At 57.0% G+C, this 27,913-nt stretch overlaps 3 protein-coding genes across 9 annotated transcripts in view; 2 read left to right on the top strand and 1 right to left on the bottom strand.

Annotated features, from left to right (window-relative positions):
* Positions 1–3,315: 3,315 nt before the first annotated feature.
* Positions 3,316–11,004, top strand: PEX10 (peroxisomal biogenesis factor 10). 3 transcript variants are annotated; one of them, XM_030912576.1, is made up of 7 exons: positions 3,365–3,539; positions 5,452–5,532; positions 7,087–7,217; positions 7,419–7,493; positions 9,011–9,186; positions 9,287–9,422; positions 10,053–11,004. In XM_030912576.1, the coding sequence occupies exons 1-7, from the start codon at positions 3,428–3,430 to the stop codon at positions 10,119–10,121; spliced, it is 780 nt and encodes a 259-aa protein (XP_030768436.1). In that variant the 5' UTR covers positions 3,365–3,427; the 3' UTR covers positions 10,122–11,004. The 3 variants fall into 3 exon arrangements, with proteins under 3 accessions (XP_010350891.1, XP_030768436.1, XP_030768437.1); XM_010352589.2 differs by having other exon boundaries at positions 3,316–3,539; positions 7,087–7,493; XM_030912577.1 differs by lacking the exon at positions 7,419–7,493.
* RER1 (retention in endoplasmic reticulum sorting receptor 1) lies at positions 10,432–26,292 on the bottom strand. Of its 4 annotated transcripts, none has more exons than XM_030912578.1 (7): positions 26,170–26,292; positions 20,242–20,329; positions 18,905–19,009; positions 16,129–16,228; positions 14,731–14,809; positions 13,478–13,613; positions 10,432–12,786 (listed from the first exon to the last, which is right to left on the bottom strand). In XM_030912578.1, the coding sequence occupies exons 2-7, from the start codon at positions 20,320–20,322 to the stop codon at positions 12,697–12,699; spliced, it is 591 nt and encodes a 196-aa protein (XP_030768438.1). In that variant the 5' UTR covers positions 20,323–20,329; positions 26,170–26,292; the 3' UTR covers positions 10,432–12,696. The 4 variants fall into 4 exon arrangements, with proteins under 4 accessions (XP_030768438.1, XP_010350893.1, XP_010350894.1 ...); XM_010352591.2 differs by lacking the exon at positions 26,170–26,292 and adding an exon at positions 24,235–24,425; XM_010352592.2 differs by lacking the exon at positions 26,170–26,292 and adding an exon at positions 23,965–24,162.
* MORN1 (MORN repeat containing 1) overlaps positions 24,390–27,913 on the top strand; it is a 68,345-nt gene continuing 64,821 nt past the window's right edge. Inside the window, exons 1-2 of one of the 2 annotated variants that reach the window (XM_010352587.2) lie at positions 24,390–24,734; positions 26,195–26,266. In XM_010352587.2, the coding sequence (XP_010350889.2) occupies positions 24,659–24,734; positions 26,195–26,266 (148 nt within the window). In that variant the 5' untranslated portion in view covers positions 24,390–24,658. The remainder of the gene's footprint in view (positions 24,735–26,194; positions 26,267–27,913) is intronic. The other variant, XM_030943032.1, reaches the window with a different exon arrangement.

The raw sequence follows: 27,913 nt of genomic DNA, 5'->3' as shown, positions 1-27,913 counted from the left end.
CACAGGGCCTCCAGAGGAAGGATGTCGGATGGGATGACACACCTGCGGCTGCTAGGCGGAAGTGGGTGAGTGTGACGGGCAACGCTGAGAGCCCTGCTCCGACGCAGGCTTGGTCTGGGAGCTTGCTGGAAACACAGAACTGGACCTCGGCTCAGGCCCATCCACGCAGACCTGCACCGTGACCAGACACCAGACGATGTGTGCACTGGGCAAGAGCGAAGTCAGCTCTTAATAAACACCAGTTGATTATTACCCAGTCCCATTCCACACACAAGACTGAAGCCCAGGGGAGCTCAGATGGAATGGGTGTGAGAGCCCCCTGTAAACGGCAGGGCTGGCAGAGGGCACAGTGGGCTGCGGTCAGAGGCCAGCCAGGAAGCATTCCTGTGCAGTGTCCCCAGTAGCCTGGTTTCAAAGCTGGGCAGTATATAGGCTGGGTGGCAAGAGATGGTGAGGTACGTCGGGGCTTATCGATTCAAGAACAGGCTCCTCTAGAAGGATAGAAAGCACCGCCAATAGGAATAGCCCTCGGTTTAAAGGCTGCGGTGATCCCCTGCTGGGGCCTGGCACATGGCTGTCAAGAAACCCAAGACTGGGGCTAGGCCCTGTTGGCCACTTCTGCCCAACGCCTGTGGTTGCTCTCCCTAAAATCCACAGCCTTGGCCGGGCGCAGTGGCTCACGCCTGTAATCCCAGCACTTTGGGAGGCTGAGGCAGGCAAATCACAAGGTCAGGAGATCGAGACCCTCCTGGCTAACACGGTGAAACCCCGTCTCTACTAAAAATACAAAAAATTAGGCAGGCATAGTGGCGGATGCCTGTAGTCTCAGCTACTCGGGAGACTAAGGCACGAGAATGGCATGAACCCCAGAGGCGGAGCTTGCAGTGAGCCGAGATCGTGCCACTGCACTCCAGTTTGGGTGACAGAGCGAGACTCCATCTCAAAAAAAAAAAAAAAAATCCAGTCTCTAGCCTCTGCCTTCCTGCCCTCAATCCCCGAAGCAGAGAGGGACAGGGTTTGTGAAAAGTCCCAAGAGCTCAAGAAGCGGCTGCCACAGGGAGACAAGGGCACCAAGCGGCAAATGCCCCCTCCCCTGGCAGGACCCCCCATGCCCCACCCCAGAACCCTGGAACCCGCCAGAGCTCCCTGGTTGCCTGGTCAGCTAGGACATGGAGACCTGACTCCCGCCCCACCTCCCTGAGACCCCCTCCAGGCGCTTCCTTCCCTCCGCCATTTTGGGTAGATGGTCGCTCCACTTGGCTGGTGGTTCTGATCTACATTCGATTGCCTTTGGGGCAAAACTCACCGTCTAATCCCGTGTAACTACAGGGGAGCCCGGTGGAGAACAGATGGGCCAACGCTGCCACCTGCTGGCCATCCCAGGATAGGACCCCCAAATTCATGTCACCCTCATGAAGGACCCTCGGGGTACCAGAGGCCTTCGAAGCCCCAGTGAGTGAGGAAATTGAGGGTCGTGGGTACCATTACAAGACCCAACCAAGGCCTAGAGCCAAGGCTTGAACCCTGGAGGACCCCCAAACCCCACCTGCCCAGGAACAGCAGACACTGGGACACTGTTTCGGGTCCTGCCCAGGCCCCTCCCACTGTGAGGCTGGGATTTGTCGCCCAGGGTGCAGGTGAGAAGAGTGGAGAAAGCAGTCCTGAGCCTGGGCGGCGGTGGGGGATGCCTCCCAGAGCAGGCCATCAGTCAGGGGCCCATCCTAGAACCGAGCGTGAATCCAAAGGAGCCACATCCTCCTCCTCAGAATCAGACTTGGAGCTGTGAACCCAGGGGCCAGAGCAGTTCTGGGCCAGGAAGGGGAGCTGCATCTCAAACTGTTATCTAAGCATTGACCAGAACACACGATCACCTCAGCGGTTCCATGTGGGCGATGCTGGGCTGCCTGGTCCACGGATGAGGGATTCCAACCCAACCAGAGGGCAGTCTCTGTGTCCAGGAGACACGTGTGCACCCGCCGGGTGAGAACGCCAAAGGGGTGCAGGTAGGGGAGGTTCAGTAGCCAGAGGGCCTGCGGGGCCACCCAGGCCATGCCCCTTCCTGTAAGAGGGGTCATTCCTGCAGGGTGAGGCTCTGGCTTTGTGACTGGGCTGTGCCAGTCTGGGTATGATCCCACAGCTGAGCCCCTGTAGAGTAGATGTAGGTGAGGCAAGGAACCCCACGCCCTCCCCACTGAGGTCAGCGGGGCGCAGACGCCCCCTTGTCAGTGCCCTGCCTTCCTCCTGCAATCCTACAGGACTCTCCAGGGCCAAGTGCTGCCCCTGGGGCCAAAAAGCGCCTTCTCCTTCGCCTGCCCTGCGGCCATTCAGGGATGTGCGGGGCACCTCCTGCCCTCCCTGACCAGGTGGCCCCAGAGGCACAGCCTGCAGACACCACCGGGGACCTGCATGGGCCTCCAGTTCCCGCCCCAGCCCTTTCCATCCCCAGTTCAGGGCAGGTCCAGCGGTGGCCAGCGGTTGGGGAAGGCTCTGTCCCCTCCAGGTGTGCAGCCCTGGCAAGTGCTTCAGGCCTCCCTCCACTCCTGCCCTGTGAGCAGAGGGGTCGGGGCGCCTGCGATGTGGTTCCCCAGAGCACCAGCGGGGCTCAGGCCAGGCAGGGTGGAGGGTGGAGGGCCACCTTCCGCCCGTCCTGGAACCACGCAGCGGCCTCCCGGTTGCCCCCCACCCGCCAGGCCCTGCCTCCCGTGGGCACCAGTGGGGAGTCCACACCAAGCCGGCCATGTGCTTTTCGCGCGGGATTACTGGGGAAGCCGGCTGCTCGGTACCTGGAAGGTCCCGGGTCTCGCCTCGTGCCCCTCTGGCCCCCAAACCCACCGGCGCCCCGGAACTAGCCAACCGGTGCTGAGAGCCTGCGCAGCTCAGAGGGCGAGAGGGCGGGACAGCCGCGGCCGGCGCTGGGAGCTCGGCTTCCCGGAGAGCCAAGCGCAGGCCTCCGTCTCCCCAGCCGCAAATGGGCCCGCAGCGTCTCCGCCCCGCAGCGCTGCCCCCAGTGGGAGGGCGGCCCGTGGACGTGCAGGGAGCACGGCTGGGACCCGAAGCAACGCAGGACCCCGGGGGCGCCGCACCCCGCGGCGCTAGCCCATCCCGCGGCCTCGCCAGCGCCTGTCGCCCGCGCGCCCCGCCCCCACCCCGGCTCGCGAGCCCCACCCCCACCCCGGCTCGCGAGCCCCGCCCCGCTCTGCGCCTCCGACTCCCCGTGCTGCCCCGCCCCGCGCCGCGCTGTTTCGGACTCCAGCCCCGCTTCCGCCCAGGCCCTGGCCCCACCTCCAGCCCCGGTCCGGCCCCGCCCCTGCACCGTGACGCAAGGTCTGCGCCGTACGCCGAGCCACGTCGTGATGTCATCAGGTCTCGCCCGCGTGGCTGTGGGCGTGGCCAGCGTGGCTTCTCGGGACCACCTGAACTCACGGCCATGGCCCCGGCCGCCGCCAGCCCCCCGGAGGTGATCCGCGCGGCGCAGAAGGACGAGTACTACCGCGGTGGGCTGCGGAGCGCGGCGGGCGGCGCCTTGCACAGCCTGGCGGGTGAGGGCCGGGCGCGGCCGGATGTCCTCGCAAGCGGCCCAGGGGGAGTTGCCCCTCATGGAGGCGGGGTGTCCACCGTGTGTGGTCACCGTCGCCTGGGCCCGTCCCACCACCTGGGACCTGGCAGTCTCCTTCGCCTGCCCTGCGGCCATTCAGGGATGTGCGGGGCACCTCTTGCCCTCCCTGCCCAGGTGGCCCCAGAGGCACAGGTCGCAGACACCGCGGGGGACCTGCGTGGGCCTCCAGTTCCCGCCCCAGCCCTTCCCGTCCCCAGGTCAGGGCAGCGGCTGGGGAAGGCTCTGTCCCCTCCAGGTGTGCGGCTTTGGCAAGTGCTTCAGGCCTCCCTCCGCTCCTCCCCTGTGAGCAGAGGGATCGGCGCGCCCGCGGCGCAAACGCCTCATACCTCGGTCCGGTTCACACTGACCCCGGCCTTTCCTAGGCCTGACCACCTGCCCAGGCCCCTCGCCCTTCTGATCCCAGGGTAGGCTCAGCCAGGCCCTACCTGCCTCACCAGGCCGTGAGCTGAGTACAGAAGCCAGTGTACTCAATGAAGCAGCGCCTGTCATCCCAGCAGTTTGGGAGGCGGAGGCGGGAGGATCCCTTGAGCCCAGGAGTTTGAGACCAGACTGGGCAACAAGGCAAGACTCCGTCTCTACAAAAAATCTGAAAATTAGCCGGGCGTGATAGTGGCGTCTGTAATTCCAGCTCTTCAGGAGGCTGAGGCAAGAGAATCGCCTGAGACCAAGGGATGAGGCTGCAGTGAGCCATGATTGTGCCACTGCACTCCAACCTGGGCCAGACCCCATCACCGATTAAAACACACACACACACACAAAAGGCCAGGTGCGGCGGCTTAGGCCTGTAATCCCAGCACTTTGGGAGGCCCAGGCGGGCGGATCACTTGAGGTCAGGAGTTCGAGACCAGTCTGGGCCACATGATGAAATCCCGTCTCTACTAAAAATACAAAAATTAGTTGGGCATGGTGGCATGTGCCTGTGATTCCAGCTACTCGGGAGGCTGAGACAGAATCACTTGAACACGGGAGGCGGAGGTTGCAGTGAGCCGAGATCACGCCACTGCACTCCAGCCTGGGGGACAGAAAAAAAAAAAAAAAGGCAATGCCATCAAGTCTTTGGGGGTGGGGCAGGCAGTTGTTAAAGGCATCAACTCCCAGCAGAACATTTCTAGTGCAGCAGTGGCACTAGAGCCCAGTGGCAGGGGTGTCATGGCAGCAGGAACAGTGCTGTGGGACAGGAAGAGCATGGGTAAATATCAGAGGACAGCCAGGCTCCCTGCCAGGAGGGCCGTGGGTATCAGGTAGACAGCCATTGGCAGATTCTGAACAGGAGAGTGACAAGAATTTTTTTTGTGTGTCCATATTTATTTTACAATACACTGGGCACTTAGCCCTGTGCCAGACACTGTTCCCGGTGTTTTACAAATATTAACTCATTGAATCTTCAAACATCCCTACAGGTAGGACTTACTATTCCTCTTCTGATAGATGAGCAAATTGAGATTCCAGAAAGACCTCACAGCCAGGAAGTTGGAGAGCTGCTATTTGATGCTAGACAGTTGGCCTCTGGCCTGTACTCTTACTACCCCAGACCGTCTTTCCATGTTGCCCTCATAGGCCCTAGAATGGTTGCTCAGGGGAATCCCAGCGCGAGAGATGGGCGCAGGTGGGAGGTTCTTAGCAGACTGTCTGCAGCTCACGCTAAGGCAGGTCAAGGTGGAGACAAGGTGGTGCCTCTGGAGACAGAAGCAGAGAGGGAGGCCGGGGACAGAGTGTTGGCTTCATGGAAGGGATGGGACTGGATCTGGGCCTAGACAACTCGGGGAGGACTATGGTCCCTCGTGCTCAGGGCATGCCCACCAGCTGCCCCAGAGTAATACTGTTTCTCCTCTCAGGTGCGAGGAAGTGGCTGGAGTGGAGGAAGGAGGTTGAGCTGCTCTCAGATGTGGCCTACTTTGGCCTTACCACACTTGCAGGTAGAAGCCCCCACTGGTCCTCAGGACTGAGGACAGCCACACACACCAAGTCCGGGGGACGGTGGCCAGGGGGCTGCCCAGCAGTGTGAGAAGCTCCCGGAGCTGGCCCGGGTGAGGCTGCCTCAGGGAAGTGCAGGAGGTGCTGCTCCGAGGGAGACGAGGTGTCAGCTCCCAGCAGAGAGCCCATTTTTCCAGCCTTTGTGTGTCCCTGGGGACCCACCCAGGTGCCACTGAGACCCATTTCTCAGTGGCCAGCCCTGGTAGCACAAGTGAGTCACAGTGCTGAGCCATGTCATAGGGTGCAGTGCCCCTGTCAGAGTGCCCTGGTGGAGCAACAGTGCTGAGCTGTGTCATAGTGTGCGGTGCTCGTGACAGTGCCCTGGCGGCGCAGTGGCGGGCCTGTGGCCCAGGCTGGTCGCCACCCTGGAGAGGGAGTTGTTGAAGAGGCTCCCAGGCTCCTAACCCCAGCTCAGCATGCAGCAAGGACCACGGAGCGCCAGCCTGGTTCCCTATGAGGGGCTCCCCCTGGGCATCCTGCTGCCATGGAGGGCGTGCTCGGTGGGTGGGAGACAGATGTGGCTGCGTCACAGGGCATCTTGGGAATCGAGGGGCTCTTAGAGAGAAAGACCACGTCTTGGGGAAGAGCATTTTCCAGACCAGCAGAGCAAGCAGCTGGGAAAGGCCCTGAGAAGAACACGTCCTTGGCCGTCTGTGGGGTGATCCCGGGGGCTCGTGGGTTTTCTAAGCCCGTAGCTTTCCCTGTGCAAGGCTTGGGGCATTGCAGGGACTTGGGCAGGGGAGAGGCCAACCACTGGCTAAGACCAGACCTCAGGGGACAAAGTTGGGCTCAGGGAGACTACAGAGGCTGACAGTCCCCCATGGGATGGTGGTGGTACAGAGCAGGGGCAGCAGTGAGGGGCTGAAACACGCAAGGAAGGTGCATGCAGGGTGCCCCTTGGGCTTGACCTCAGGAACTGGAGGCCTGGTGTTGCCATCCACAGAGATGCGAAGGGGGAGCAGACTTTTCTGGGTGGGGGAGCTGGAAGCTATCTTGGCAGGGATGGAATTGGGGGTGCTCATCTGAGGATACATGGCAATGTCAGGTAGGTGGCCGAACTGGATGGCTGGCACTGAAGTCAGGTCCAGGCTGGGCATAATCGGGTGGTGCCAGCTGTGCAGTTGGCGGAGAGCCACGGGACTGGATCCAAGTGCTTGGGCCGGGGGAGGTGGCGGGGACAGCTAGGGAGAAAGGGGAAGGAGCAGAGACTCCTGGGGAGAAGCCAGGAGAGAGAGGGACACCGGACACCGGCCAGCCAAGGCCCCAGGAGCTGAGAGCAGCCGTTGGCCAGGCCTGTCATGTGCTGCTTGAGGTCATGGTGGGCTTAGCAGCAGAAGGTCTTGTTGGCCTCGGCCAGCGCGGGGTGGCAGTGGGTTCAAGGGCGACAAGATGGAGCTATTGACAGGAGCCAGCAGAGGGTCGGCTGGCAGGGGCGCCGGGAGCCTGTCCCCGAGGCAGCAGTCTCAGGGTCCACATACCCATCCTCTTCCTTGCAGGCTACCAGACCCTGGGGGAGGAGTACGTCAGCATCGTCCAGGTGGACCCGTCACAGACACGTGTGCCCTCCTGGCTGCGCCGTGGCGTGCTGGTGACGCTGCATGCCGTCCTGCCCTACCTGCTGGACAAGGTCCTACTCCCCCTAGAGCAGGAGTTGCAGGCTGATCCTGACGGTGGGCGGCCTTCGCAGGGGAGCCTGGTGCCAGGTAGGCGTAGCTGCTCAGGGGTGCGGCGCTGGGTGCGTCACCACACGGCCACCCTGACCGAGCAACAGAGGAGGGCGCTGCTGCGGGCGGCCTTCGTCCTCAGACAGGGCCTCTCCTGCCTCCAGCGGCTACATGTTGCCTGGTTTTACATCCACGGTGTCTTCTACCACCTGGCCAAGAGGCTCACGGGGATCACGTACGTAAGTAGCAGGTGCTGAGGGCACAGCCGCTTCGGCCACCCTTGTCACCCCCATTGGACTTGGGTGTGTGCACAGAGCTGGCCCTCCAGGCCTCTCAGCCAACAGGGTTCCACACCCAGAACCTGTGTCAAGGCAGGAACCCAAATCCTCTGCTTGGAAAAAAGGCAGGTTTTGTTTAGTTACACTTGGCTGAAAGATCCAAGGAAATCCAGACCCTGAGGGTAGAATGGGCTCCTGCTGCAGCCCCACGTGGACACCAGGCCCTGCACTCAGCTTTTTACTGACCAGGGGGCCCTGGGTCACGCCTCACCACAGATCCCTAAACCTCGGCCCATGACTGCCCATGTCACTGCTGTGAGGAACAAGCAGCTTCTCCCAGAGAGTGTGGGAGCACATACTGCAGCCCCAGCCCCAGCCCCTCACCCCTCACCCGTGCCTGGCCCAGCAGTCTGCCCCATCAGATGGCTGTTCCCACCTTCTCCCCTCCGCAGCCGTCGGCACCTCTGCCCATCCTAACCCCTAGCTAACGCTCCTGCTTCCAGATTCAGCAACGAAGCCTCCCCAATGGTCCTGACACCATGTCCATCTGCCACAGCGTTAGACCCTGGCCCACCAGAGCCACTGCTGCACGAGCTCCTTCTAGAACAGCCCGCTGAGGAACCCCCTGTCTTCTGTCCCTAGAGCTGCACTAGGCCCCTCAGCCCCCACTTGCCAGGCGACCCCATCTCCACACACCCTAAACAGGAGGCCACAGTGATCTCCTCATCACAGAGCCAGTGGTCAGGCCTTCATTCTTAGCATACCCAGCCTCCCGCATATTTGACACAGTTCCTCGCCCTGTCCATGTTAGTGAGGGATTTGCTGAGCTGCTGTGACAGGGGCTTGGAAACGGGGCTCAAACCAGCTGGGAGGCTCCCTGTCTCCTAGGACAGCCAGGAAGTGGCTGGACACCCAGGGCCCACACTGGCGGTGTGACCTGCCACCTCTGTATGTGGTTCCCGGCCCTGGGCCGAGGCCATCTGGCTGTCTCCATTTCCCAGCCAGTGGAAAGGGACACGGGAAGCCGAGGGCAGCCAGCTGTCCTTCAGTGACACGGCCAGAAGCTACACACGTCACCAGCAGCATGAGGTGGGGAGCAGTGTCCCTGGGGCCATGTGCCTTGCAGCAGGGTAGCTGGTGGGCAGCGTCTACAGCCCAACATGTCTGCTCCCCCGCCCATCCCTTTCGGAGAGGTGGTCCCTGGACCTCCCCATGTCCTCACCCCCTCCGCCAGTGCTAAGACTCCCTCTGCGCTGACAATGCCAAGGCCGGTCTGGAGCTCAGGCCTTTCCGTCATGCTAGGCTGTGAAGCGGTTCAGACTCCCTGAACCTGCCCGTCTTGATCGTTTCTGCAGGGCGCTCCCAGTGCCAGGGAGAGGCCTGGTTCTAACACACTCCGTGCAAACTGACCCTCCCAGCAGGCGCTGAGGCCAGATCCCCTCAGGGTCCTGATGGGTGTGACACTGTCTGCCTTACAGCTCCGTGTCCGCAGCCTGCCCGGGGAGGACCTGAGGGCCCGTGTTAGCTACAGGCTGCTGGGGGTCGTCTCGCTGCTGCACCTGGTGCTGTCCGTGGGGCTGCAGCTGTATGGCTTCAGGCAGCGGCAGCGAGCCAGGAAGGAGTGGAGGCTGCACCGCGGCCTGTCTCACCGCAGGTGCGCGCGGGGGCCACACATGGGGGCTGGGGGTGTCCTTTACACTTCACAAGGACCTGTAAGGTGCACCCACCTTGACGCTCTGCCCCACCTTCCCCAGGGGCTCCCTGGAGGAGAGAGCCGTTTCCAGAAACCCCCTGTGCACCCTGTGCCTGGAGGAGCGCAGGCACCCGACAGCCACGCCCTGCGGCCACCTGTTCTGCTGGGAGTGCATCACCGCGTGGTGCAGCAGCAAGGTGAGGTGGGAGCCTGCTGGGGTCCTGAGATGGCTCAGCGGCTGCGCTGGCAAGACACACCTGGCTGCAGCAGCGGGGAGTCTGGCTCTGAGCACCCTTCAGGTTTAGAGTAGAGAGATGGGCGTCTTTTTCAAGGCTCCCAGGTAGGTCAGATGTGGGGTCGTTGTGGGGGTTAAAGTTCCAAATTCACGCGTATTGAGACTTTGCTGAACACAGGTTGGGGCAGCGGCCGACCCTGAAAGGCCCCACACCTCCCCCATGCACCCCAGCATGCCCTTCCTCCTGGGCTCCTCACCACACTTGGAAACCCTAGCACACTGAATCACACCCATGGAAGATGCCGGCAGGGTGAGAGTGACATGTCTTCCCAAGAGCTGGGCTTCCTGGGCTGTCAGCTGCGAGAGCAGGAGGGAACCTCCCAGCCGAGCCCCACGCCCCCAGCCACGCCCCGGCCCCCACTGGGACTCGGCCTTCTGAAAAAAGGCTGGCTTTCTTGGTCATTAGTTGAAGGAAATACAACATTTATGTTCCATGTCATGGGCAGAGAATGTGGACAGGACAAGAGATGCTGATGGGGACGGGCACGGCCCAGTGGCCCCAGCTGCTGTGACCACTTCCTCCTCTCTGCAGGCGGAGTGTCCTCTCTGCCGGGAGAAGTTCCCTCTCCAGAAGCTCATCTACCTTCGGCACTACCGCTGAGCCGGCGCCCAGGTGGGCCTGGACACAGATGACTTCTACGGAAGTCTGAACGCCAAGATTTAGTCTCAAGATGAACCTTACTTGCAGAGAAATTAGAACATTCTCACAGGTTTTCTATCATGTAAGATACTAACCCAGCCACCCCGGGAGAGAACAGAAAGCTGTCCGTGACTGCTTTCTCAGCCCTGGGAGGGGCGCTAACCCCAACCTGGTATGACTCAGCCACTTCTTCAGGAATTTCACTTATTTGGACAGGATTTTAGGTTTCCCTCCCTTCCCCAAACCATACAGTTGAGAAGTAATTCAGAAGTAGGCCAGAAGACACTTTATTCATTTATATTGTGAGAAAATGGTTCCATCAGGCTTGTGTTAAGGCAATGGACTGAATGAGTGCATGTTGAGTTGGGATGGGGCACGGGGGGGCTGGCGGTTTGCTTCAGCCAGTGTGGTGAGAACAGCAGTCCCACGGCCCCCATCGGAGGCGGTCAGGCTCTCCCCCAGAGTAGCTGGGCAGAGAAACCAACCAAGGTCAGCACCTCCATCTGAAGCATTTGGCACACACCTTCAAAACACATCAAGGCTGCTTCCAGTTTCCGAAAACAGAAATCTGCATCTCGGGCCTGACATGCACACAGAGCTCTCCTCCTGACCCAAATGCACTCACGTGCCAGGTCCTGGGGGTTGGGGGCTGCCAGGGCGCCCAAGCCTTCTCCTGGGGGCCCGCTGGGTAGGCAACCTGCTGACCCAGCGTCACTGCTGTGCTTAGCCCCTCAGCTCGGCCCCAGCCTATTTCCTGCCTCCATTTGACATTTCCAGGTTTTCAAAATTGCATTTAACCTGTGCCAGAGACTTCACTGTAGGCATCTTTAATAAACTCACTCCACCAAATGTGGGCACATTAATAACAAGATGGAACTTGAGATTTCCTAAAGCGCAGTGTTAAAAATGCCTCGAGGGCATATGCCCCATTTCCCTACTGACCTGTCGGCAAGGCCGAGGCCTGGCCAGCAGCACCGGCTTCCAGCAAAGACCCCCGCAAACCATGTCCTGCTGTTTGACTTAGGAATGAGGATGACCCTGTATTCCCGGGTTCGTCAAGGTCAGCTTACCAGCGGCTGGGGTGGGGAGGCTGTGACCCTCTAAACTGGGAGGAGCACCAAGAGAGGCCCTGGGGGCTGCAGCTGGGTGGGCAGATGCCACTGTGGCTCCATCCGTCAGCACCCAGTCCTTCGATTCACACTGTGCTCTGGCCAAGTGCATGCAACCTCCTGTCACATCTTAGGCCTGAGCGCTTAGGAAAACAGTATGAAAAGTGACAGACACTGCTGTCTGGAGTCTGAGAATCCAAGTGTCTCAACACAGTACCAGAAGTACCACCTGGGAGCAGCACTTGCTATCCTGGGCCAGGGACCCACAAGCTTGAACGGGGCCTCTTAAGAGCGGAGCTCAATGTCGGATATGCAAATACTGGCACAAGAAAATCCAGACAATCATCTTTTACCGTGTAAATTCTAAGACAGGACACACCGCCCAGAGTGAGGTGCCTGAGCAGCCCGGGACCCAGGAGAGGCCTTCACTCGCGTCTGTGTCTCATCTGGGACCACAGCTATGATGTTCTGCTGTTGGCAAAATGGGTTCACCTTTCGGAAAGGCCGAACGCAAGTCAGGCTTTCTTGTGTCCAGCGACTGTCGTGTTTTAGATAAAGACCTTAATAAAGGTGGAGTTAAAATCACTTGGTAAGATGTTGAGTATTTTATCACATCAAAAACGCTGACATGCAAGTGGGTTCTACCTCTCCCCCCACAGTGGGGTGCCGAGTGCTGAACCCACAAAGCCAGTCTGCTCGCCGCCAGCTTCGCTGCCCCTCATGGGGGTTGCATGAGGACAAATTTAAATTAAAAACAAAACACTCTTTACATATCAAAGAAATGTGTCAAAATAATCTCAAACAATTAAAATATAATATATATTTATAATTCTGGGCCCTCAAAAGCAATCATGGTAGTTAAGAACAAAGTTTTGAGTCATTAGGATAGAGACCAACTTTAAACATCTCCAGTGAGATGGATTAGGAAACTGGCATTAGAACCCCACACAGTTACTTGACAATCATCTTTAAAACGTCTCTTTCAGACACGCAGGAATCAGGCTAGATCATCACTCGGGCTCTGTGGAGTGGCTGGCACACCTGTGGCTGGTGGGGAAGGCGGCTGGTGGGGAGCGGCCCATTCCTCCCTCGCAGGCCTCGCTCCTGCCTGCCCACCTGGCACCGGGGGGGACCGGCCACTCGCCCTTGCTCCCATGGGCTCCACCCGCCTGGCTTCCTGCCTGCAGCTGACTAGAATTCCATCCGTGAGAAACACTTGAACGTCACTGAAAAAGAAATCCATGCGATTTGGTTTAAGTGCCAGTTTCTTCAAGAACCTGATATTTCAGTTACAAATCATTGAAGCTCCTTTTTAAAAAGAAAATTCAACTCCCTCGTAATCAACTACTTTATGTGAAGAAAAAAGGCATTGTTAACAATGGCTCAAAACCGTTCTTGCAACACGTGAGGCAGCCTCAGTCCCGCTTCTAGCTGGCAAAAGCCTTGCCGGCGTCCTCCTTGCCTCTGTACCTCCTCTTCCCATGTGTGAACGGGATGTACCGGTACTTAATCATGTGCTGGGGAGAGAAGCACAGACTCAGTCACTGCACAAGCGCTCTCCAACCAGCCACACTGTCCCCACATGGGAGCGGCCAAAGGCCCCCATCTTTTCTATACATCAGACAAGTGGAATTGGGGCCCCAGTGGCTTCCTGCGCCCACGTCAACACAGCAAGGCCTTCCATAGCCCACAAGGCCTAGGTTTGAAACCCCATCAATCCCAGTGTTTCCTGAGCCTCCTATGGAGGAAGGGCAAGGGGGATGTGAGGTGGCCCAGGGCCCTCTCTGCAGCCAACACCCCTGAGCACAGAGTGAGGCCTGCAGCAGCAAGGCCATGCCATCGAGGGGTCAGTCCGCAGTCTCAGCTAACTTCCCCCTAATGCCCTCCTCCTCGGGCAGGCTGGCGCAGGGTGCTGGGCCCCCTAAGAGGAGCCACTGGGACACTGCACACGCTGGGGCTCTCCCGTTCAGCTCCCACAAAGCTTCCACCAAGAGCCCACCCGCTCCGACAGATGCGCTCTCCGTTTAGTTCACCGGCTGTGCTGGGAACGGAGCAGTGTCCTCGTCACACACAAGACAGTGCCACTGAGCTCCACATTCACACCAGGCAGACTCTGCCACCACCCGCCACAGCCCACCACGGCTCCCCCATGCTGCAGGTAACAGAACAGCGACTGCGGCCGGCGTGGCGGCAGTGCCTCTGCTTTACCTTGATTTGCCTCTTCATTGTGATACAGAAGAGCATGATGAAGTACATCACCAGGATCGGCCAGAACACCGGGACGTTGAAAGCGTCGAAGAAAGTACAGACCATAGCCACAAGGATGCCCTTGGTAGCTGCGTGCCTTCAAGTGGGGAGAGAAGGTTAGCGCAGCGTCTGCAGCCAGCACCGGGCACCTGCCGGCCGCCTCCAGCCTTGCAGCTGCACCGACCGTCCCCGCAAACAGAAGCATCCCTGTGGAAAGGAGGGGTCTACCCTGGGCACAGCAGCAGCATGACCCTTTGCATGTAGCTCACAGAAATGTACTGTACTGCCCTCACCACAGAGACGTCCTTCTCTTACTCCCTTGAAGCGTACAATTCTTCTTAAAACTACACAAAGTATAAAGCATTAGTGCTGAGGCTGGGGGCCCCATGCCTGCTGGCTGGGCCTGCGATCTGGAGAGAAACCCAGGCTGTGTCTTGTGGACCATCCAGGGCCTTCACCTTGTCACTGTGGCATGGCCACCAGTGTTCCCTCCCGCCCCAGCACATGGCCAAGAGATGCCATCGCCCTTGAGTCTCAGCTCTCCCTTCCGACTCCAAGCCTCTGGTGGCTTCCAGGGCCCCTGATCTTTCTGTCCCCCACTCCATCTGGGGCTGCAAAGTCAAGGTGTGGAGCCCCACGAGCTCAGCAGGCTCCTTCACTTTACTGATCCAACAGACTTAGGTTCCTCTTGTACCCCCAGGGTGGGGTATGAGGGACAGGACAAACAGATGCAGCCACAGAGCTCCCATCCCTCTGACGGCTACGCCACCCACCTCTGCCTACCCGTGCAGATACGGGCACCTCGGCTCAGACTCCTCTCAAAAATGACTCCAGGAGGCGGCTAGTCCCCCTCTGCCAGCCACAGGGAGCCACAGGGCTGGGGATGGGAGAGAGGAAGGAGGGAGGACGGAGACTGGGGGCAGGGCCTGCCCTCCCCAGGCCACGACCACAGGAGCCAGTGCGCACTCCATCCCAGAGTCAGCCTCCTTTCCGCCAGCCTCCGGGGCACTGGTGCTGACTTGAAAACGAGAACGCGGCAAGGTAGTGAGTGGCCTTCCAGTGAGAGCCCCTGTGATTCCCCCTGTGCCCAGCCCAGCACAGCAGTCATCTTTCGGGTGACTTGAACAAAATTTCAACAAAAATCAGTGTAGTCTCAGTCTCAGCCACCCTTGAGCACAATTTTTCTTTTCAAATACCGTGAAGAATTAGCTCACCAAAATTTAAACTCTGGAAGCCTTCGAATGAAGGGGCGGAATTCCTCGTTCTGTTTGGTGGGTAGCGAAGGACCGTCATCTGCAAGGCAAAGCAACCATCAGGGAGGGGCAGCCTCTTTTCATTTCTACCATTTCCCCGCAAGGCTTCGGACTAGCAGGCCTCACAAATCTAAACCGAGATTTGTATCGGGTAACCAAAGAGAAAATGGGGGTCTGTGGTCAACTGACACACCCAGTTCACTGCTTTCAGAAAGTGCTATCAAAACGTTTTTAAAGACCTCCATGCGTTTTCAATGCACAAATAATTCAACCACATATAAACCTCCAGAACATGTCAGCTGTGCCACGTATAGGCACAGAAAGAAAACAAAGGCAAATTAACACAAAAAGCAAGCGGCAGAGAACAGGGCGGGGCAGAGGATGTGCTGACCGTGGAACCCGGGCACCAGGCCTGTCCCACCAGCAGCTGTGCCAAGCCCGCTCTTACCCCACCTCCCACCCGGACGGGTGCCGCTCCCCATTTACAGATGGGAAAACTGAGGCCTACAGGAAAGGGGCTCTTTATTATTTTCTAGTCTTCTCCAAATAGCAACAAATGAGAGGAGCTATGTTCCATCAATCTTCTCATCACATACCCTACCCAGAAGACTCACAGGCTTCTGGCCACACAATGAGAGCACACCCTGCTCCCTAACAGCAGGTTCCCCGGAGGAGGAGGATCCTGGCAGGGAGCTGCATGTGGGTTTTCCCGCAGTGGCCACGATGTCCTGGAAAGCAGTTGTTTGTTCCTCCCCTGGGGCTGGCCAGTCAGGCATGAACTCAGGGCCCCTACCTGGCCCAGGCAGACCCAGGAGCACCGTGAGTCTTCCAAGCATGGAGCACGAAGCGCCAGGAACACTTCAGCTCACAGCTCCTCAGAAACCAGAGGCCGCCCAAAGCCTGACCCGACCTGATGTTGGCATCAGGGTCCTAGCAGTCTCTGTGCACCACAGTGAGCTGCCTGTGGAACCCTCTGGCTATGGGAAAAGGTAACCTCATCATGGCCGCCTCCACTGATTCTGAAAGGGGCCGTTGACTGGGGTGGGATAGGGGCCAGAGTTGGACCATCTGCCTCAGACCCCCACTGTCTGTGGTGCCATGTGACCTTGAACACATTACCTAACCCAGTACACCTCAGTTTCCTCATCTGCAAAGTGGGAAAAGAGTGACCACCCACTTCGTGGCTATCAGGAGGGTTTGAAGAGTCGTTCTACAAACGTATCCTGATCACCCAACGTTACAAGTACATTTCAACCCCAAGAGAAGAGTCTCGGGTGTTTCCAAAGAACACTGGACAATCCCATTGGAAAAAAAAGGCCCAACCTGCCCACACAGCCCAGTGCACAGCCGCTACCCTACCTGAGTCTTCCATTAAGGAAGGATCCACTTTGGGAGAAAGAAAAGCTATGAAAAGATTTAGATGGTAGATCCCCAAGGCATAGGTCACAATGTACCAGCCCTGAAAGAGAAGGAAAGAGAGTCAGTGGTGCGCTCCAACCGTCCATCGGCCTGAGTCAGTTCATGTTTGCACTCCAGTTCACTCTCAACTTCAACTGATCTTAAAACACACAAAACTTACAGCAACGACAATGAAATACAGTGAAATCCCATGATAACAATTTATCTCAAATTATCCTTTGTGGGTACTGAAACTAAGAGGACAAGCGGGGCCCCAAATGAGCAAAGCTCTTCAAGGGTCCAGTTAGACGCACGTAATCCCCGAAGCCACAGACGCCCCACAAGGAGCGCAGCAGAAAAGGAGGCTTTTCTCAAGAAGCACATGCTCAAGCTACACCACGGGCTCGGGTGGCCCGGGCACCCGAGCAATGCTGGCCCAGAGCCCCCACCAGGAGCAGGTTCATCAGAAACAGAAGACAGAATGTCAACTGTGACTGGAGGTATGCTAGCTGATGTTCCTCTAACAGACAATTCACACTGCCAAACACACTCTGCCAGGAGGGCAAAACCTTTGCCCAGAAGAAATCCACAACTGGGCAATCAAGAAAAGAGAGCCTGAGCCAAGCCTTCCTCCAGAGACGCAGAGTGGGAGAACTCCGCCAAGATGCCTGAGTGCAGCACACTTGCAACTAATTCATTTTTAAAATGATTAAGTATATCCCATTAGAAGCCAGAACTGCATTCTCAATTTTAAAAGCCTTACATTTCTCAGTCGGGTGTGGTGGCTCACGCCTGTAATCCCAGAACTTCGGGAGGCCAAGGTGGGTGGATCACCTGAGGTCAGGAGTTCAAGACCAGCCTGGCCAACATGGTTAAACCCCATCTCTACTAAAAATACAAAAATTAGCCAGGCGTGGTGGCACATGCCTGTGATCCCAGCTGCTCGGGAAGCTGAGGTAAGAGAATCGCTTGAACCCGGGAGGTGGAGGTTGCAGTGAGCCAAGATCTCGCCACTGCACTCCAGCCTGGATAACAGAGTGGGACCCCGTCTCAAAAAAATAAATAAAATATAAACGCTTTAACTTTCTCATACAAAGAAGAAATCTTTCTGCCTAAACATTTTTCGAGTCAGACTTAGGGCTAACCACTAGATGTGAGGGTTAACTGGATGTCTGTGTATCTATCTTCGTGCTGCAAGGCCACGCCTGAAGGCACATCAAATGAGGCACGAGCTTCATTTAGAACATAGTAAAACTGCCGGGTGCAGTGGCTGAAGCCTGTAATCCCAGCACTTTGGGAGGCTGAGGCGGGCGGATCACGAGGTCAGGAGATCGAGACCATCCTGGCTAACGTCGTGAAACCCCGTCTCTACTAAAAATACATTAGCCGGGAGTGGTGGTACATGCCTGTGATCCCAGCTACTCGGGAGGCTGAGGCAGGAGAATGGCGTAAACCCAGGAGGCGGAGCTTGCAGTGAGCCGAGATGGCGCCACTGCACTCCAGCCTGGGCAACATAGCGAGACTCCGTCTCAAAAAAAAAAAAAGAACATAGTAAAACTGACCTGTGGGTGCTGCATTCTTCCTGTGCCCTGCTCCTGCCTGATGTCCCTGATTCAAGATTTCTAGGTTATTCTTTCCATTAGACAATGGACCGAGTTCCAATTAAAAAAAAAAAAATCGGCCGGGCGCGGTGGCTCAAGTCTGTAATCCCAGCACTTTGGGAGGCCGAGACGGGTGGATCACGAGGTCAGGAGATCGAGACCATCCTGGCTAACACGGTGAAACCCCGTCTCTACTAAAAAATACAAAAAACTAGCTGGGCAAGGTGGCGGGCGCCTGTAGTCCCAGCTACTCGGGAGGCTGAGGCGGGAGAATGGCGTAAACCCGGGAGGCGGAGCTTGCAGTGAGCTGAGATCCGGCCACTGCACTCCAGTCCGGGCGACAGAGCGAGACTCCGTCTCAAAAAAAAAAAAAAAAAATCAATTAAGGTGGTAAACAAGGAAGAATCTTCCACAGTCCCCAGAGGAGAAAACAGCCCTGACAAAGCTTTCAACCTGCCCTGCTCTACACATAAGATTAAATAACCTCCTCTAAAGATCTACAAAGAATTCCCGTCTTGCAGGTTTGCTCCTAGAAACCCCGTGTTTACTAGCAAGTAAAGGAACACCAAGGTGAAGTCTGAGACCACATCGCCTGACCTAGGGGTGCCCCAAAACACGTGAAGGTTTGAAACCTTCAAGGCCCCCTTTGGTCACCGTCTCTCTTATTTGACTCAGCGTCTCAACCTGCACTGTCCTCTTTGGCCTCATATAAGGTAGAACTCAGGAAAGGCTAAATAAACCCTTTGGATGCCAAATCATTCATGACACCCAAGGTATGGACTCTTCACCCGAGGAATGAGGCAGCCACAGAGCACCACTTTGTCCTCAGCATCATGCAGCAGGGTCAGAGGGACACAGCGGCTCCACTGTCCAGGCCTGGACACGCCCAGGGCAGGGCCAGGCTGGGCTCAGGACCGCCTGGGTACAGTGAGGAGCCTGGTGAGGGGACTCCGGGTGAATCATAAACAACCCTGTTTGTTAAAGACAGTCACTGAGATCTTTCTGACATTTGGCGTTTAGCTGAAAACTGATTACTACAGACCATTTCCTGCAATACAAACTGGATCAACAGCATCCCCACCAGCACCACGTCCAGGTAACATGGACAAGGCCAACTCACATCAGCCCACACCTACCTGCAGCAGGTAAACTCGAATCATGTAGACAAAGCTCAGGCCCAGTGTCACGACCCATCGCACGGCCGTGTAGGGTGTGGACTTGTCTAGCCAGGACTGATAAATCTAGAAAGACAAGAGTCCAAAAGCATGAAGCAAGCCCTGTAACTTCTGCACTGACCCTGCCACAAAATGTACCTTCTGCTAGCGTTGGCTTTCAATTTTTAAAAAAGCTAAGAGTGAGTTACAACAGGAAGAGATTGTCTATGTATCAGCACAAAGCAGTGACTATAATTAATCCAAAGTTTATTTTCAATAATTCCTGAAGCAGGTTCATCTCTTAAGCAAGACTATTACAAAACAATCTCCTAGGAGATTGTGACATGGTGCTGGCCTAAAGGGATCACTATGGGGAAGACCCGGCCTCACCCCAAAGAGAGGACTGTGCATCTCAAAGTCCCCACCCTACAGCACAGCCCTTATCGTCACATCTCAAGTCAGCTCCCCCATCTGCTACAGCCAGCGGCCAGCCTTGCCCCACTCCCAGGCCCACTGGCCACAGCCTGAGTCCCAGCAGCCACAACGGCATGTGTGTGCGTCCAGGCGGCTGTGGACATGACCAAGGGAGCCCTTAGTCTTATGTACTTATTTTTACAAATATATGTATGTATGGTTTTTTATTTTGAAATTTAATTTCCAAATTGTGAGAAATTTCCAAATTCACAAAAGTAAAAAGATTATAGAAGCCCACATATGCCCATCACCCAACTTCATTAATCGCCAATCGCTTTTCATATGTGATTTAATTAAGGTGATGAATTTTTTTTTGACCCAGATCCTCAGCACCTGGAACTACCAGTGACCCAAGCTTTTCCTGAGACTAAGGTTCCCAAGACTCCAGTGTTCAAAGGCAGCTCTAGGCACCTCACTCACCAAATGCACATGCAGCCCACACAAGAGCCTCCTGCCCTTGGGGCAGAACCTCCGACCTGACATGGGGCAGGTGGGGCTCCCAGCACCAGGGACGTGGGTGGCCAGGAGAGGGACAGCAAGAGTAGAACGGCAGCCACAGCCGTGTCTGTCCTGCCTGGGTGCTGAGACTGGGTTTTGTATTTTTAAAGGTTGGTAAAAGGAAAACAAAAACAGAAAACGCATGTGACAGACCACGTGTGGCCTCAGAGCCCGATCTCTCCACAGCTGGCGCTTTACGGTGAAGAGAGCGCTGTCTTCAGGAAGTCTGAGCCTGAGGCAAAGTAACTTCTCCACATCAGGAACACCAGCACACAGATCCTTCCGGAAAATGCTGGGAGTCGTTTCTTGTTCAAATATTTACACTCATCTACTAAAAACCCACCAACCTGTCCAAGTCTTGTGAAAAATCTGTACACCACCGAAGGCTTCCCATGGACGGATTCTCCCACACTGTCCCCTTCAGACATTCTGTAACTGGGAGAAAAACACAAAATACTTTTCAATAAAAAGCATTCAAGGGTGTGAAATCTTGGCCCTATTTTCACCAACACTGTCAAGTAGGTTTCTTCAACATTCAGTATTCTGTCCATACCATTTGTGTTTTTATCATGAACTGTTCGGGAAAAAGTAGCAGGTGCACAGGCTTCCGTGGAGGGGAAGGACAGCGTTAGACACGTGGGCCCAGCACAGGCCGCGTTCTCATTCCCACTCCGGCACCTCAGTCACCTGCGTGGGTGGCACTGTCCACCCCACTGGCGCCAGGAGCAGCCTTGGTGCCATGGGGTCCACTGGCTGGTCTATGGCACGTGGCACTGCACGTCCTCCCTCCAGGGACCACATCCTCTGTGGATCCCTCAGAGTACCCCCAACCCAGGCACCCTGTCTGCTCCATGCCCTGTCCTGGGTCTCTGGTCTGGCAGGAGCAGGAAGGGTCCCGTCCTCTCAGGGCCAGGTCCTCCACCCCATGAACAGGAAAATGTTACCTACAACTCTCAGGGAGTCCATCCGTGTCCCAGTTTCTTATCTGGCAAGTGGAAGTAACATATCTGCTCCTATTTCCACATACTGCTGTGGTGCTCTGAGGGTTTCACCTGAGAACCCAGGTGCCAGAGGTCACACTGTTCACCCACTTAATTCCCAGATGCCCAAGTGAAGGGCATCATTACCCACATTTCACCAAGAAGGACCTAGTCTCACAGTGGAAGCCACGTGTCCAAGGTCCCGCCACAGCTCTGCTTCCGGAGAGGCCAAGCCAAGCCTGACTGCTACCTGGCTCCTCAGCCGAGCATGCCACCACCCACTCCTGGGACCAGGCGGCACCAGGACCTGCCGCTCTTCAGGAAAGCGCTGCTGAGCACCCAAGGCCTGCCGGTTGTCATTCCTACTTTAGAAGATGAGATGCCTGCTGGCCCGAGCTAGAGAAGATGGCAGGGGTGCACTCACCTCCCCCGCCACCCCCATCTGCTGCCTCGGCAGGGCAGTGAAGAGAAACAGACTCCGGTCTCAAGTCTGGCCTAAAGTCCCACCTGTGCTAAGCGGCTGTGAGGCCTTCAACAAACCCTCTGAGCACGCAGCAGCCGGCCTCAGTTTCCTCATCTGTAAAATGAGGCTCTAAGAAACACCAGACAGGAAAGCAAAGACATCGTTCCTCGGCAACCCTTAGCGTCAGTCTTATCGTTCTCACGCACAGGTAAGAAACGTGAGGCCCACAAAAGCTAAAGCGTTGTCCTGGCCCATCAGCATGTTCGCAGTGGGCAGGAGCTGGAACCCGCATCTTCCTGAAACCAACGCTCCTCCAGTCCCACCCCGGGAGCGCTAGGGAAACCTTCCCTGCGGGTGGAAGGCAGAGGGGGCCAGATGCAATCCTGCCCTCAAGTGCCTCCGCTCTCCCATCACAACTGATGCGGGGAAGTGATCCAGGCAGCTCCCTCCACGTCATCAAGTCTGTGCAGAATGTGGCTCCCTGACACCATTCCTGGATCCTCCGTGAGGAGTGCCAGGCCAGCTCGAGGAGACCGAGGGGCCCTTTGGTCTCACGAAGCCATGTAAACCAAAGACACACAGGAGCACTTTTACTCTCCACTGAGAGAACTCCACATTTAAATAGAGGCTACACTAGAATGCGCCACCTGGAATGGCCACCCTATTTAGGCCAAAGCCAGGCCATCTGAAAGACACTCATCACATTCTTCGTCTTGTAGCTCCTTACAGTTTTCCCCCTATTTTACTCAGACTGTTTCCCATTAAAGCGCTTTTACTTGACTGCAGGTATGAGAGTAATGTCAGAGAGAAAATACTCGGCTCTCCCACCAAAGGGTGTTCTCTAGGCAAAGTTCAGAACGTCTCACTCTCCAGCTTAACGTGTAAAAAACCTACTCGAAACGCATCAGCCAATTCTGCTTCTCTGACACACACAACACGTATACCAAACACACACAGTTAGCTTGCACCCTGACTGAACACATCACCAGGAATAGCCTGAGGTAGTGTGGCAGGAGCAAGAACGTGAACTTTGGACTCCAACGGCCTGCTTTCAGATCCTGGCTCTGTCACTCTGTCAGTGTGACCAGGACAGGCCATTCCAGGATGCCTCAGGTTCCAGTCTGTGAAATGGGACAACAGCACCTCTCGTGCCTTCTTCACGAGGCTCTTGCGAGGAGTCACTGGGCAGCCCGTGGAACACCCTTGGATCCAGGCAAGGCAGTGCCAGCCCTGTTCCCAGATCAAGGCCAGCCCTCACAGCAGCTGTCCCCACTGCAGCCCTCCTCTCTGCTCAGTTTGAAGGCCACCTCCTCTTCAGAGGCCTCCATTATCGCCCACACTGACCCCCAGTACATTACATCACATCACCCTGTTTTTATTTTGTGTACAACTGTTTCCTGATACCTTTCTGGCTTATTTCTCAATTTTCTCCTACTAGAATGAAGCTCCTGGAGGGGTCCCTTGTCTGGTTCAGGGCTGGGCCCTACCACCTGGAAGTCCATTACATAGCAGACAGCCCATCAATTACCTGCTGAAGGTGACTGCTTTATGTCTAGTCACAGACAAAACAGAAAGGGAGATAAAACCAATCCAAGCAGAAACCTTGAGGACATGCCAGAAAGTGTAAAACTCTCTATATGCCTTGTTCTAGGGCCCGCCACATTCATCCACATCTGTGGTCCATCACTATGTGCGTGGTAAAGATGAAGTCCTCCGCCTGGCGTCCAGGAAGCACTGAAGTCTGGGATGAAGTCCTCCGCCTGGGGTCCAGGAGCACTGGTCTGGGATGAAGTCCTCCGCCTGGCGTCCGGGAGCACTGACAGCCTGGCTCCCACCACCTTTCTCTTCACGTCCCCATCCCCAATGCCTCCCGGACTAGGAAAGCCCCTGGCAGCGGTGCACCAAGCTTCAGGCCTCTAGTGTTCTTCGGTCCTCTGAAATGCCCTCCCAGACCCCATCTTTCTTCTTCCCAAGGCCACATTCCAGCTTGGGCTCCTCCCTCCTCTGGGCCTGACCATCTTACATCTCCACCTGGCTCTGACACACTGTAACCGCCGTCACCTCGGGCATACGGCAGAAGCCAAGCGAGTCTGAATTACTGAGAACCCTTCATCCACTTACGGGATAACTGCATTTCCTGTGAAATGTCAACCCAACTAAAAATAAAGTGTTTCCAGAACCAACGGCCAGCCTCTACTCTTCACAAAGGGAAAAGGGCGAAAGCCCACCGAAGGTACTCAGGCTGAAAGCAGCCCTCTGTGCTGTAACACACCTGGCAGAGAAACGAACGATAACTTTATCAGTGGGGCCACAGACCAGTACTAAGTCAGCCTGGAGAATTTATGATTTTATTGCCTATTTAGAATACGATCAAAACCGATGTAACTAGTTTCCCTTGAGCCCGTCAGTAACGCCTTCAGCCCAGGGCTTAACACTAAATCCTATAGATAAGCGCTGACCTGGACGCAAGATGGGGAGAGGGCCTATCCCCTCCCGAATCCAGCCCAACTCGCAGCGCTGTGGGGGCGGCGACTTCCCGCTTCCCCCAAATGCACAACAGGGAAAGCGGACAAGACGCGGCCCGGGAGGGAGGGCTGCAGCCCCCGCCCGGCCCCTCTCCCGCTCACCTGCCCCTCGCAGGCCCCAGGGCTCGGCCTGCACCTCCGGGCCCCTCTCCGCCGCACCCCCTGGCCCCTCGTCCCGGGTCGGCCCCGAGGCGCGACCCGTACCCTTCAGGGCCGCGGGTCGGGAACACGGTCCCCGCGGCCACCCTGGCCCCGACGTCCCTCCCCGCCCGGCCCTCAGCGCGGCCCCGCCCGCCCGCGGCCTTGACAGCCCGGAAGGAGCGGAGGCGGTGCTGCCCGGCCGTTCCCGCGCCACGCAGCCCTTCCTGGCACCTCGCAGCTCCGCTACGGCCGAGCCGCGGTCTCCCTCACGGCCGCGGGAAGGAGAACGGCGGGGCAGGGGCGGCCGCCGGCGCTGCGCTCTGGCTCCGGGAAGCTGCAGCGAGCACTTCCGCTCCGTCCTCCGCGGCGCCGCCTCCAGGGCCCCCAAGATGGCGCGAGGGCGGGGTCGAGGGCTCCAACCATTTCCGCTTCCGGCGCAGACGCGCAGGCCGTTGGCGGGCGGGCCTCTCCGCGGAAGACACGACAGCGGCGGAAACGCGCGCAGGCGCAGCTGCGTCCTCTGGCTCCGGGTCCGGCTGGCTTCGCTCCAGAGATTGCGCGGGCTCAGGGACTAGGCCCGTGGCCACACCCCCTTGCGACAAAGACCAATGGAAGCGGGCGTTGCTGGTCGCTAAGGAAACCCCCCGGCGGCAAGATGGCGGCGGCTGGCGAGGGCACCCCGAGCTCCCGCGGGTCGCGCCGGGACCCGCCGAGGAGGCCGCCCCGGGACGGTAACGACTGCGGGCCACGGGGCAGGTCGCCGGCTGCCCTGGGCTCCGTTTGGGGTGCAATCGCTCTACGCCCTCTACCCCCAAATGTTCACCTCTGAAAGTGGAGGTCCAGGTGTCGCGGCGGAGCCGGGGCCGCCTCCGCGTCCCCCACTCCCACAGGACTCGCCGTGCGCCTCCCCGGGTCCGGCTCGCACCCTTCCCCGAGCCCTCCTCCCGCAGCAGGCCCAGCCCTGCAGGGGGTCCCCCCCCGCTTGCTCCCAGCAGGGAAGACCGGGTTCCGGCCGCAGCCTCACAGCCAGCGGGACCTGGGGTTGCCATGGGGATCCCGAAGCCCGGGACGTGGGGCCAGGACAGGCGCAGGAGCAGCACTAAGCCTCCTGACTTCCTGGCCGGTGCTGTCCAGAAACGCTAGGACTCGTTTCAAAAGCAGATTTTGCCTGTCACTCCCAGCACTTTGGGAGGCCGAGGCGGGCGGATCACCTGAAGTCAGGAGTTCGAGACCAGTCTGGCCAACATGGCGAAACCCCGTCTCTACTAAAAAATACAAAAATTAGCCGGGCGTGGTGCCGCCTGTAGTTCCAGCTACTCAGGAGGCTGAAGCAGGAGAACCGCTTGAACCCAGGAAGCGGAGGTTGCAGTGAGCCAAGATAGCGCCACTGCATCCCAGCCTGGGTGACAGAGCAAGACTCCGTCTCAAAAAAAAAAAAAAAAAGCAGCTTTTGATAGGAACTGTTTCTAGAATCAAATAAACGGGTCTGGAATGAACGCAGAGCCTACACTAGTATCTTCAGGTAGAAGATTTGGGGCAGATACAGTAGCCTGTGGTAACCCCCTGACCTCCTCCTTGACATTTTCCCATAAACCCTCCCCCCAAGATGTGCCCGAGGAGGAGCTGGTGGGGAGGGAGCCCTACCCATTCCAGGAACTGCAGGAGTTGGCGGGTGGCACACCCAGCAAATGGGAGGAGTTGAAGCCGACCAGGCCCTCCTTAGGTTTGAGTGTGGATTTTGTCCCCAGGGATAGGAGACCACTGAAGGGTCACAGCAGGGGATGGGAGGGTCTGCTCCTCCCCTGTGTGCCTCACTGATGCTGCCCGCTCTGCCTTCCCCTGGCTCACTCATCTCCCTCAGCAAGGCTCCCAACCTGTCCCTCGCCACTTCCCGAGCACCTCTGCTGTCTCAAGGACCTGCCCTTGTTTCAACCCAGCCCTCCTCTCACTGGGCCTGCCTTCTCTGCACCAAGTAGGTCCTCATCCTTGTCACATAAACAAATGAGCAAATGGACGGCCCAGCAGCCGACAGGAGAGCTCATGAGCCCACAGGCCGCCTCTGGGCCGCTGAAGGTGATGTGTACCAACCCCTTGAAGGCCCTCGAGGGAGCTGGACTCCCTCCTTCAACACTGGAGACCATCCCTCATCTCAGTGTCTGTGCTCACCTGTGTGTGTCTTCTCAATATTCAGGTTATGGTGTCTACGTATACCCAAATTCTTTCTTTCGATATGAAGGAGAATGGAAAGGAGGGAGGAAGCACGGTGAGAAGCCTCTGTGGTTTCTTCTTGCAGCTGCCACCCCACGGCTGATGAAGCTGGTTTCTCCCCGGGAGGCTGGGTGGGCAAGTGGCATTTCCTGTGGCTTTCGAGCCCACTGTACCCTGGTGCTTCCCTGGCTGCTGGGGGTAAGGCTGGTTGGACAGGGGAAACAGAGGCCTGCGAGACCCCCCTGGAGGGCCACCTTTAGCAAAGGAAGCTGCAACTTAGAAATTCTCCCCAGAGGTTGAGTTAATTTGTCTTTTCCAGAGTGAAAACTGGCTTTATGGTTTATTTCTGATTATAAAGAGAACCTACTCTTGTAGTAAGTCCAAGTAATAGAAGAAAGTGTAAAGTCAGGCCAAGCGCAGTGGCTCAAACCTGTAATCCCAGTACTTCTGGAGGCCAAGATGGGTGGATCGCTTGAGGTCAGGAGTTGCAGAACAGCCTGACCAGCATGCTGAAACCCCGACCCTACTAAAAATACACTAGCTGGATATGGTAATGCACACCTCTAGTCCCAGCTACTTGGCAGGCTGAGCCAGGAGAATCCCTTGAACACAGGAGGTAGACGTTGCAGTGAGCTGAGGTTGCGCCACTGCACTCCAGCCTGGGTGACAGAGTGAGACTCCATCTCAAAACAAAACAAAAAACAAAGAAACCAAGTATAAAGTCAATAACACCTGTACCCCCTCAACCCCAGGAAAATGCCATGAGCCTTCCATAGTGTGGACCTTCCCACCACTGTGCTCCTCTCACACAGTTTTGTATCTGCTCTCTGCCAGTTTTCTTTTCTTTTCTTTTCTTTTTGTTTTTGTTTTTTGAGTTTTGCTCTTGTTGCCCAGGCTGGAGTGCAGTGGTGCCATCTCGACTCACTGCAACCTCCGGCTACCAGGTTCAAGCGATTCTCCTGCTTCAGCCTCCCAAGTAGCTGGGATTACAGGCACCTGCCACCACACCCAGCTAATTTTTGTGTTTTTAGTAGAGATACAGTTTTGCCATGTTGGCCAGACTGGTCTCGAACTCCTGACCTCAGGTGATCCGCCCACCCTGACCTCCCAAAGTGATGGCATTACAGGCGTGAGCCACTGCACCCAACCACTCTGCCCAGTTTTCTTTCTTTCTTTCTTTCTTTCTTTTTTTTGAGACAGTCTTGCTCTGTCGCCCAAGCTAGAGTGTAGTAGCTCGATCTTGGCTCACTGCAACCTCTGTCTCTCGGATTTAAGCAATTCTCCTGCCTCAGCCTCCCAAGTAGCTGGGATTACAGGTGCGTGCTACCACACCTGGCTAAATTTTTTTTGTTTTGTTTTGTTTTTGAGACAGAGTCTCACCTTGTCTCCCAGGCTGGAGTGCAGTGGCATGATCTCAGCTCACTGCAAGCTCCGCCTCCCGGGTTCACACTGTTCTCCTGCCTTAGCCTCCCAAGTACTTGGGACTACAGGCGCCCGCCACCACGCCCAGCTAATTTTTTGTATTTTCAGTAGAGACGGGGTTTCATGGTGTTAGCCAGGATGGTCTCTATCTCCTGACCTTGTGATCCGCCCATCTCAGCCTCCCAAAGTGCTGGGATTACAGGCGTGAGCCACCGCGCCCGGCTGACTTGTATTATTTATTTATTTATTTTTAGTAGAGAAAGGGTTTCACCATGTTGGC

Source organism: Rhinopithecus roxellana, chromosome 12 (assembly GCF_007565055.1).
Source record: "Rhinopithecus roxellana isolate Shanxi Qingling chromosome 12, ASM756505v1, whole genome shotgun sequence".
Taxonomy (NCBI): domain Eukaryota; kingdom Metazoa; phylum Chordata; class Mammalia; order Primates; family Cercopithecidae; genus Rhinopithecus; species Rhinopithecus roxellana.
Note: the sequence above shows the minus strand (reverse complement) of the source record. Positions and strands in the feature narration are given on the sequence as shown.